At 41.2% G+C, this 12,067-nt stretch overlaps 1 protein-coding gene across 1 annotated transcript in view; it reads right to left on the bottom strand.

The window, feature by feature from the left end:
- The window catches only part of MTREX (Mtr4 exosome RNA helicase), a 98,386-nt gene that overhangs the window by 53,578 nt on the left and 32,741 nt on the right, over nt 1-12,067 (bottom strand). The window contains exon 15 of the mRNA XM_038401264.2: nt 11,771-11,896. Coding sequence (XP_038257192.1) covers nt 11,771-11,896 — 126 coding nt within the window. The remainder of the gene's footprint in view (nt 1-11,770; nt 11,897-12,067) is intronic.

Here is a 12,067-nt window from a genome sequence, read left to right as displayed (position 1 = left end):
GGGCCTGCCACCATGTAATTCATGTCAGCCTCTGGCTGGCAGGTCAAGTCCTGGAGCAAATTAGGGTATGGTACATTTTACAAATTGTGCCATCACAAGTGGTTTATAGCTGAATGAGCTTCATATCAAACCAGACTTCAAGGCTGCAATTAAGTTGGTGTGCTAGGCTGATGTTTATAAATGGACAGTGTGCAGTTGGAATGGTTCTGCTCTGGCAGCTTATGCCTAACTTGAAGTCTCTTGGTCTCTCATATGGCTGCATCACAAGCAGCGAGATCAAACACAGAAAATTCATAAAAAGAAAAGGAGTACTTGTGGCACCTTAGAGACTAACAAATTTATTAGAGCATAAGCTTTCGTGAGCTACAGCTCACTTCATCGGATGCATTTGGTGGAAAAAACAGAGGAGAGATTTATATACACACACACAGAGAACATGAAACAATGGGTTTATCATACACACTGTAAGGAGAGTGATCACTTAAGATAAGCCATCACCAACAGCAGGGGGGGGGAAGGAGGAAAACCTTTCATGGTGACAAGCAGGTAGGCTAATTCCAGCAGTTAACAAGAATATCAGAGGAACAGTGGGGGGTGGGGTGGGAGGGAGAAATACCATGGGGAAATAGTTTTACTTTGTGTAGAAAATTCATATTTATCACTCAAAATCAGGAGTAAGGAGAAATGAAGTACAAATGCTATTCCTCTGTAAACACCCTTAAAAATATTAGAATAAAAAAAAAAATAGAAGCGTACTGTTTAGATGGGAAGGAAAACCAAGGACATTGAAGACTCCACAACATTTTCATAAGAGTAAAGATGTTGACCATAATGTTCTATCCAAAGTCCAATTCAGGTAATTACATTTTGTCTCAGAAAATTCACTACACATTCCAAACAAATATCTTTCCCTTCCTGGATTACACTGCCACATAGTATTGCTGTATGCTGTTAAACAATTACCACATACCATCCGAGAATCGGCTATACCCCACTATCACTGATTAAGGGAATGGGAAGGAGAACAACACTGTCCTCACCTTCAGTGGCAGCCGTGTACAGTAAGGAGGCACACTAACTCCCCACTTCAGACAAAACCATCTGTTTTGTGTTTTGTACTGGAGCTATAATCCCAGGTTTTAATCCTTGCCAGTCAGCAAAGACTGCAGTACAAATTCCTGAGCCATTAGATAGAACAGATATTGGGAAATACTATACTGGAAGCAAAGAACAGGAGAAACCTCAGTATAATTACATGAGCCCCCAAGCCCCAAAATTGGGAAACCCATTCATTTTTGGAGTTTTCCCTTTATGTTGCTACAATTACTACAGAGATGTCACAATAAAACCAAATTGTTTTGATACCCAGACCAGATATTTTAAGAAGGAAATAACCAAGATAACAACCAATCATCACTTAGGAGTCTCCCAGATTTACTTAGTACCCTGGATAATCAATCATACTTGACCAATAGGGTTATCAAATAAAAAACCAGAAACCATATCCTGCTCTAATTCATGAGAGAACATTTACAAGTTTTTTTGTTTATGATTTAATCCAATTTAAAATTATATATGTGAGGAAACATGCTTACGAATAAAAAGTGCCATATGGGATCAGACCAGTGGTCCAGCTAGTCAGTTTTCTATCTCTGACAATGACTCATACCAGATTTTTCAGAGGAAGGAACAACAACAAAAAAAAACCCATAGGGAGAAATTAAGGAATAATCTGTCCATAAGGGAAGAATTTTTCCTAACCCTAGTTTGTTTGAACCTTCATGATTCAGGGGCATACAGACATATTTTTTCTTAGCTAATGTAATTACAGATAATCTCAGTATACACACCATTTTATTAAAAATAACACTTCCTCTCTCCAGTCACTCGATTACAGACCTGAGAGTGGCTATCCTTCAACAAAAAAATTTCAAAAACAAACTCCAACGAGAGACTGCTGAATTGGAATTAATTTGCAAACTGGATACAATTAACTTAGGCTTGAATAGAGACTGGGAGTGGATGGGTTATTACACAAAGTAAAACTATTTCCCCTTGTTATTTCTCCCCCCACCCCACTCCCCACTGTTCCTCAGACATTCTTGTTAACTGCTGGAAATGGCCCACCTTGATTATCACCGTAAAAGGTTTTCCTCCTCCCCCCGCTTCCTGCTGGTAATAGCTCATCTTAAGCGATCACTCTCCTTACAGTTTTCATAGTAGCAGCCATGTTAGTCTGTATTCGCAAAAAGAAAAGGAGTACTTGTGGCACCTTAGAGACTAACAAATTTATTAGAGCATAAGCTTTCGTGAGCTACAGCTTACTTCATCAGATGCATTTGGTGGAAAAAACAGAGGGGAGATTTATATACACACACAGAGAACATGAAACTATGGGTTCATCATACACACTGTAAGGAGAGTGATCACTTAAGATAAGCCATCACCAGCAGCAGGGGGGGGAAAAGGAGGAAAACCTTTCATGGAGACAAGCAAGGTAGACTAATTCCAGCAGTTAACAAGAATATCAGAGGAACAGTGGGGGGTGGGGTGGGGGGTATTCCTCAGACGTTCTTGTTAACTGCTGGAATTAGCCTACCTTGCTTGTCACCATGAAAGGTTTTCCTCCTTTCCACCCCCTGCTGCTGGTGATGGCTTATCTTAAGTGATCACGCTCCTTACAGTGTGTATGATAAACCCATTGTTTCATGTTCTCTGTGTGTATATATAAATCTCTCTGTTTTTTCCACCAAATGCATCCGATGAAGTGAGCTGTAGCTCACGAAAGCTTATGCTCTAATAAATTTGTTAGTCTCTAAGGTGCCACAAGTACTCCTTTTCTCCTTACAGTGTGTATGATAAAACCCATTGTTTCATGTTCTCTGTGTGTGTATATAAATCTCCCCACTGTATTTTCTTATGCTCAAATAAATTTCTTAGTCTCTAAGGTGCCACAAGTACTCCTTTTCTTTTTTGCGAATACAGACTAACATGGCTGCTACTCTGAAACCTGTCATTATTCAAGGCACTGAATTTAGCCGTAAGGAGTGGAAATCTATCAACATCATGAAAAAACTCATACAGATACAGACAGACATCATCTTCCTCTCCAAATGGACAAACAGATGGACATCATACCAAAAGGACTGAAGGTACAAAAGCCATTACAATCTACATACCACAGACTATGCTGACAGCTTGTGCCACACGCTCTCAAAGAAACTGCGGAACCACCTGATCAACATCCTCTACAGCAAACAGGGAAAGATTAAGAATGAGCTCTCAAAACTAGATACTCTCATAAAGAACCAACCTTCCACACAAACTTCCTCGTGGCTGGACTTTACAAAAACTAGACAAGCCATCTACAACACACATTTTGCTTCTCTACAAAAGAAAAAGGACACTAAACTATCTAAACTACTACATGCCACAAGGGGCCACAACAGTGGTTCCCTTAACCCACCCAGTAATATTGTTAATCTATCCAACTATACTCTTAGTCCAGCAGAAGAATCTGTCCTATCTCAGGGCCTCTCCTTTTGCCCCTGCACCCCCACGAACATGATACAGTTCTGTGGTGACCTAGAATCCTATTTTCGACGTCTCCAACTCAAGGAATATTTCCAACACACCTCTGACCAGCATATTAACCCACAGAGACCTTCCTACCAACACTAGAAAAAGGATTCTGGGTGGACTCCTCCTGAAGGTCAAAACAACAGACTGGACTTCTACATAGAGTGCTTCCACCAACGTGCACGGGCTGAAATTGTGGAAAAGCAGCATCACTTGCCCCATAACCTCAGCTGTACAGAACACAATGCCATCCACAGCCTCAGAAACAACTCTGACATCATAATCAAAAAGGCTGACAAAGGAGGTCCTGTCGTCATCACGAATAGGTTGAAATATGAACAAGAGACTACTAGGCAGCTCTCCAACACCACTTTCTACAAGCCATTACCCTCTGATCCCACTGAGGGTTACCAAAAGAAACTACACCATTTGCTCAAGAAACTCCCTGAAAAAGCACAAGAACAAATCCACACAGACACACCCCTAGAACCCTGACCTGGGGTATTCTATCTGCTACCCAAGATCCATAAACCTGGAAATCCTGGACGCCCCATCATCTCAGGCATTGGCACCCTGACAGCAGGATTGTCTGGCTATGTAGACTCCCTCCTCAGGCCCTACATTATCAGCACTCCCAGCTATCTTCGAGACACCAATGACTTCCTGAGGAAACTACAATATATCGGTGATCTTCCTAAAAACACCATCCTAGCCACTATGGATGTAGAAGCCCTCTACACCAACATTCCACACAAAGATGGACTACAAGCCATCAGGAACAGTATCCCCGATACTGTCACGGCTAACCTGGTGGCTGAACTTTGTGACTTTGTTCTCACCCATAACTATTTCACATTTGGTGACAATGTATACCTTCAAATCAGCGGCACTGCGATGGGTACCCGCATGGCCCCACAGTATGCCAACATTTTTATGGCTGATTTAGAACAACGCTTCCCCAGCTCCCGTCCCCTAAGGCCCCTACTCTACTTGCGCTACATTGATGACATCTTCATCATCTGGACCCATGGAAAAGAAGCCCTTGAGGAATTCCACCAGGATTTCAACAATTTCCATCCCACCATCAACCTCAGCCTGGACCAGTCCACACAAGAGATCCACTTCCTGGACACTACAGTGCTAATAAGCGATGGTCACATAAACACCACCCTATATCGGAAACCTACTGACCGCTATTCCCACCTACATGCCTCTAGCTTTCATCCAGATCACACCACACGATCCATTGTCTACAGCCAAGCTCTACGATATAACCGCATTTGCTCCAACCCCTCAGACAGAGACAAATACCTACAAGATCTCTATCATGCATTCTTACAACTACAATACCCACCTGTTGAAGTGAAGAAACAGACAGAGAGCCAGAAGAGTACCCAGAAGTCACCTACTACAGGACGGGCCCAACAAAGAAAATAACAGAACGCCACTAGTCATCACCTTCAGTCCCCAACTGAAACCTCTCCAACGCATCATCAAGGATCTACAACCTGTCCTGAAGGACGACCATCACTCTCACAGATCTTGGGAGACAAGCCAGTCCTTGCTTACAGACAGCCCCTCAACCTGAAGCAAATACTCACCAGCAACCACACACCACACAACAGAACCACTAACCCAGGAACCTATCCTTACAACAAAGCCCGTTGCCAACTCTGTCCACATATCTATTCAGGGGACACCATCATAGGGCCTAATCACATCAGCCACACTATCAGAGGCTCGTTCACCTGCGCATCTACCAATGTGATATATGCCATCATGTGCCAGCAATGCCCCTCTGCCATGTACATTGGTCAAACTGGACAATCTCTATGTAAAAGAATGAATGGACACAAATCAGACGTCAAGAATTATAACATTCAAAAACCAGTCGGAGAACACTTCAATCTCTCTGGTCACTCGATTACAGACCTGAGAGTGGCTATCCTTCAACAAAAAAACTTCAAAAACAGACTCCAACGAGAGACTGCTGAATTGGAATTAATTTGCAAACTGGATACAATTAACTTAAGCTTGAATAGAGACTGGGAGTGGATGGGTCATTACACAAAGTAAAATTATTTCCCCATGTTATTTCTCCCCCCTACCCCACCCAGCCCCCACTGTTCCTCAGATGTTCTTGTTAACTGCTGGAAATGGCCCACCTTGATTATCACCATAAAAGGTTTTCCTCCTTCCCTCCTCCCCCTCCTGCTGGTAATAGCTCATCTTAAGTGATCACTCTCCTTACAGCATGTATGATAAATCCCATTGTTTCATGTTCTCTGTGTGTATATAAATCTCCCCACTGTATTTTCCACCGAATGCATCTGATGAAGTGAGCTGTAGCTCACGAAAGCTTATGCTCAAATAAATTTGTTAGTCTCTGAGGTGCCACAAGTACTCCTTTTCTTTTTACTTCCTCCCTTAGTAACCTCTTGGCCCAATGACATTTTGTATCAATCTGTTCTGCAGATATGCTTTATGCAAAGAAAAAGTATTTCCTTTTGTCAGTTTTAAATTTGCTGCCATTCAATTCAATTGAATGTCTGTTTGTTCCTTCCATTACTGAAAAGAAGAGATAGGAATATCTCAATTACCTTTTTTGTACCACTCATTTTATATACCCCCATTAATTCCCGTCTAAACTAATCATTGCCAATTTTTTAATTCGAAGACAATAATCAACTCAGAAAACAAAGTGCTTGTGTTCACCTGCTTCGCTATAAACAAAAAAAATAAAATAAAATAAAGTTTTAAGTGTAATTGCTCCTTCTCAAATCACAGATCTGTATCATTTGTAGTGATCCATAAAGTGGTTTGTAAACATTGCCTCAGGTTATGTAGGAAGAATGAATTGGGCCCCTTTAATTAAAGTGCACAGAGATACCACAAAAGAACTGTGTGTGTGGTGGATAGAGGGATAGAGAAAAATATGTGATTGTGCAAGGCTTCTGTCCTGGACATTTTGCTAGAGTAACAATATGTGAATTAAAATAAAATTAAACAAAAGAAGACTAGACAGATTTCTCAGCTGCCTGCAGGGCAAACAAGCCCTGAGCTGCCAATTGAATAAATAAAGATTCTGCCAAGGAGCCAGATGCAGCCAATGGTATATTGCATACAGCTTGGCATTACAGCTCTGAACATTCCATACACAAACAACAAAGGAAGCAAAACACTGGATATTTTATCTGGCTAGATTTTAAAAGAATGTTTTCTTTCAATTTTTCAATCTGTGTAATTTTTCCCACAAATAAGTAGATGCTAAACACTGATCCACTCAAGTTTGAGTCTTTGTAGTATACTTACATAAACACATTCTTTTTATTATAAAATTAATCATTTTCCTTTTATAATTATGCTAGGATTTTCAACTTTCATGAGACATAAAACAGAAGTCCTGATTGCTTGAGTTCATTAAACACCACGATGCTCTTTGTGAGAATACGTGGTAATACTGGTGCTTTAGCTAAATTCCAGCTATGGTAATTCCATCCTGCCTTCAACTGCAATTTAATTTGGAAGAAACATTCTTCAGTTCCTGCTTAAATTAATGCTGCAGTTCGCTGTTAAACAATTGCTGTAGTTCACCCAAGAATGGCTTTATTTTTATGGTGGATGAAGCAATTTCTATGCAGCTGGTGTATAACAGTTTGAGTTTATAAAACTTTCTGGAATTTTTTGGGATGAGATGCCATATATAAATACATGATTATTATTTAATTTATACTACCTAGAAATTCTCCAACGGCACTGTGCACATTTAGTTTTATTAAAACATGTTTCTTTCAAATTGATCAACTATCCACTGGTCAAACATGCTCTGGATAAACAACATTAACTATATTACAGCTGACACATTCTCATGCTACTGAGTTTAAGAAATAAACTTGACAAATGTTTATCATAAGAATATGCTCAAAGATCTGGACTGGTTTTGAAAAAAAAGTCATTCAAAAAGTTTATGGCTTCTTTTTAAAAACAGCAAGAAAAATATTTTACACAATATTTACTCCTGACAGAATTCTGCGCCCATGTTGGGGCGCAGAATTCATATGGCCCACATATTTCTGTGCCCTCTGTGCAGAAAAACGCAAAAGAAATCTGCGGGGAGGGGACACACACGCAGCTCTTCCCTGGCAGCCCAGGCAGCGCGTCTGTTCCAGCGTGCCTGGAGCAGCTTCAGAGATGCAGATCACTGCGGGGGGGAATGGGTCTTGGTGTGTGTGCCTATGGTGGAGAGGTGGATCGCTGAGGCAGCGCTTTAACATAGTTTGTGTGGTCACGGCACAGCGCCGGGAGAGAGTTCTCACAGCGCTCTAAAAAAACCCACCTTCACGAGGGGCACAGCTCCCAGCGCTGGGGCACTGTCTAGACTGCTGCTTTACAGCACTGCAACTTGCTGCGCTCAGGGGGGGTGTTTTTTAACCCCCCTAAGCAAGAAACTTGCTGTGCTATAAATTGCCAATGTAGACAAGCCTTCAGTTCCTCTCTCTTGATACTGTGGCTGGAGGGGTATGGAGGAGGGTAGGTCTTTTTGTTTTGCAGGAGGAAGACTCTGTCCCCGAGGCAGAAGTGTAACAGCCTGCCTGCCTAATGAAATGTAACTTTTTGAGAATTTAAAAGACACTTAATTAAATATTAGTATCATGTTACTGAATATCGTTTGTTTTTAAGTTAAAGAAAATAGCTTTTGTAAAAAAAAAATTGATTTTGTGTTGCTGTTGATGGTTAATTGATCTCATTCTCTGAGGCAAAAATGTAGCAGTCTGTCTGCACAGTAACATTGTTAATTATTCGCAAAAAGAAAAGGAGTACTTGTGGCAACTTAGAGACTAACAAATTTATTAGAGCATAAGCTTTCGTGAGCTACAGCTCACTTCATCAGATGCATCCGATGAAGTGAGCCGAAGCTCACGAAAGCTTATGCTCAAATAAATTTGTTAGTCTCTAAGGTGCCACAAGTACTCCTTTTCTTTTTGCGAATACAGACTAACATGGCTGCTACTCTGAAACCTGTCATTGTTAATTATTCTATTCTTAGTTAACTGTTCTCATTCTCAGTCAATTCCCCCAGGAGCATAAAAACCTGTAAAAGTTTTAAGGTCCTTACATTGCCATACCACTCGATCTATTGTCTACAGCCAAGCGCTACGATATAACCGCATTTGCTCCAACCCCTCAGACAAAGACAAACACCTACAAGATCTCTATCATGCATTCCTACAACTACAATACCCACCTGCTGAAGTGAAGAAACAGATTGACAGAGCCAGAAGAGTACCCAGAAGTCACCTACTACAGGACAGGCTCAACAAAGAAAACAACAGAACGCCACTAGCCATCACCTTCAGCCCCCAACTAAAACCTCTCCAACGCATCATCAAGGATCTACAACCTATCCTGAAGGACGAGCCATCACTCTCACAGATCTTGGGAGACAGACCAGTCCTTGCTTACAGACAGCCCCCCAATCTGAAACAAATACTGACCAGCAACCACACACCACACAACAGAACCACTAACCCAGGAACCTATCCTTGCAACAAAGCCCGTTGCCAACTCTGTCCACATATCTATTCAGGGGATACCATCATAGGGCCTAATCACATCAGCCACACTATCAGAGGCTCGTTCACCTGCGCATCTACCAATGTGATATATGCCATCATGTGCCAGCAATGCCCCTCTGCCATGTACATTGGCCAAACTGGACAGTCTCTACGTAAAGAATGAATGGACACAAATCAGACGTCAAGAATTATAACATTCAAAAACCAGTTGGAGAACACTTCAATCTCTCTGGTCACTCGATCACAGACCTAAGAGTGGCTATCCTTCAACAAAAAAGCTTCAAAAACAGACTCCAACGAGAGACTGCTGAATTGGAATTAATTTGCAAACTGGATACAATTAACTTAGGCTTGAATAGAGACTGGGAATGGATGAGTCATTACACAAAGTAAAACTATTTCCCCATGGTATTTCTCCCTCCCACCCCACCCCCCACTGTTCCTCTGATATTCTTGTTAACTGCTGGAATTAGCCTACCTTGCTTGTCACCATGAAAGGTTTTCCTCCTTTCTCCCCCCTGCTGCTGGTGATGGCTTATCTTAAGTGATCACTCTCCTTACAGTGTGTATGATAAACCCATTGTTTCATGTTCTCTGTGTGTGTGTATATAAATCTATCCTCTGTTTTTTCCACCAAATGCATCCGATGAAGTGAGCTGTAGCTCACGAAAGCTTATGCTCTAATAAATTTCATAGAATCATAGAATCATAGAATATCAGGGTTGGAAGGGACCCCAGAAGGTCATCTAGTCCAACCCCCTGCTCAAAGCAGGACCAAGTCCTAGTTAAATCATCCCAGCCAGGGCTTTGTCAAGCCTGACCTTAAAAACCTCTAAGGAAGGAGATTCTACCACCTCCCTAGGTAACGCATTCCAGTGTTTCACCACCCTCTTAGTGAAAAAGTTTTTCCTAATATCCAATCTAAACCTCCCCCATTGCAACTTGAGACCATTACTCCTCGTTCTGTCATCTGCTACCATTGAGAACAGTCTAGAGCCATCCTCTTTGAAACCCCCTTTCAGGTAGTTGAAAGCAGCTATCAAATCCCCCCTCATTCTTCTCTTCTGCAGACTAAACAATCCCAGCTCCCTCAGCCTCTCCTCATAAGTCATGTGCTCTAGACCCCTAATCATTTTTGTTGCCCTTCGTTGTACTCTTTCCAATTTATCCACATCCTTCCTGTAGTGTGGGGCCCAAAACTGGACACAGTACTCCAGATGAGGCCTCACCAGTGTCGAATAGAGGGGAACGATCACGTCCCTCGATCTGCTCGCTATGCCCCTACTTATACAACCCAAAATGCCATTGGCCTTCTTGGCAAGAAGGGCACACTGCTGACTCATATCCAGCTTCTCGTCCACTGTCACCCCTAGGTCCTTTTCCGCAGAACTGCTGCCGAGCCATTCGGTCCCTAGTCTGTAGCGGTGCATTGGATTCTTCCATCCTAAGTGCAGGACCCTGCATTTATCCTTATTGAACCTCATTAGATTTCTTTTGGCCCAATCCTCCAATTTGTCTAGGTCCTTCTGTATCCTATCCCTCCCCTCCAGCGTATCTACCACTCCTCCCAGTTTAGTATCATCCGCAAATTTGCTGAGAGTGCAATCCACACCATCCTCCAGATCATTTATGAAGATATTGAACAAAACGGGCCCCAGGACCGACCCCTGGGGCACTCCACTTGACAAATTTGTTAGTCTCTAAGGTGCCACAAGTACTCCTTTTCTTTTTACATTGCCAGAGTGATGTAAAGCCTTATAAATGACAGTAAGGGAATCAGCTAGGAAGATTTATATGCTTTCTCACTTTCTTTTTGTACCAAAGTGACATAGTGGGGTTAGATTTTTACTTATCCATTTTTTTTTTTTTTAAAAAAAAGAAGATTTTTGAGGGCAAATAAAACATTTACCAAGCAGTCAATAAAATGTCAGGACAATCAGAACCACACACTTCCCAAACTATCCAGCTAAGTCCAAGACAATGATTAGCAAAACTGTACGACTTTCGTGTGTGAAAGCCTGAGCAATTTAAAATGACATTTCCCCCCCCTCCATTTGGTGTTCTGTAATGTAATTTAAATGAAAATTCAGGATTATAACTGGAATGCAGGGTATTACTTACTATCTGTAACTTAACTTTCATGTGTTTAGAAAATACTGAATAGTTATTGTGATTTTTTTCTGTATTGCAGTTTAAATAACTTACCAAAACAATTGAAACTGGTGTCATTATACTGAATTATTTTGACAAATAACATCTGCAGAATTTTGCAGACTTTTTAACTTTTTAGTAAAGGATTTTTAATTTTTTGGTGCAGAATCCCCCCAGGAGTAAATATTAAAATGAATAATGTTTTAGTCAAATGTGACTTCTGCAATATTGAACTTATTCCTGTCATACTCCCAAATGCAGTCACACAAAACACTTCCCTCACAAACCAATCACTTCTTGTATTATCTATCTGGGATTAGGTGCTCCAGGGTTCCTCTGTGCCACCAGTGCATTTGAAGAGTTAAAGTGAAAATTTCATGAAGAAAACTTTTCAAATACATCAGATTTAATTCCATTCACCTTTCACATTTCTTGTATTTAAATAATCATATTCTTCAGCATACCTTAAGAAGCTGTTTGCCAATTGTTGGGCTCATCTTCTCATCCACCATAAGAATCACTATTCCTCTGTCATCCATACCTCGACGTCCTGCACGACCAGACATCTGAATATATTCACCTGAGGAGATCTAGAAGTAGAACAAAAAACTTTTGCTGTAACTTAAGCGACAGAGGCACATTGATCCCATTGAATGTTACAGTGACTGAGAATTGCATTAAAAAATACCAAAGGGTGGTATAACAGATGTGACCTTTTCATGGAGTTAAAGTAACCATACAATTCACAAAGCCACATGTCC

This window comes from Dermochelys coriacea, chromosome 5 (genome assembly GCF_009764565.3).
Source record: "Dermochelys coriacea isolate rDerCor1 chromosome 5, rDerCor1.pri.v4, whole genome shotgun sequence".
NCBI lineage: Eukaryota > Metazoa > Chordata > Testudines > Dermochelyidae > Dermochelys > Dermochelys coriacea.
The sequence above is the reverse complement of the archived record's forward strand: the minus strand, read 5'-3'. Positions and strand labels throughout refer to the sequence as shown.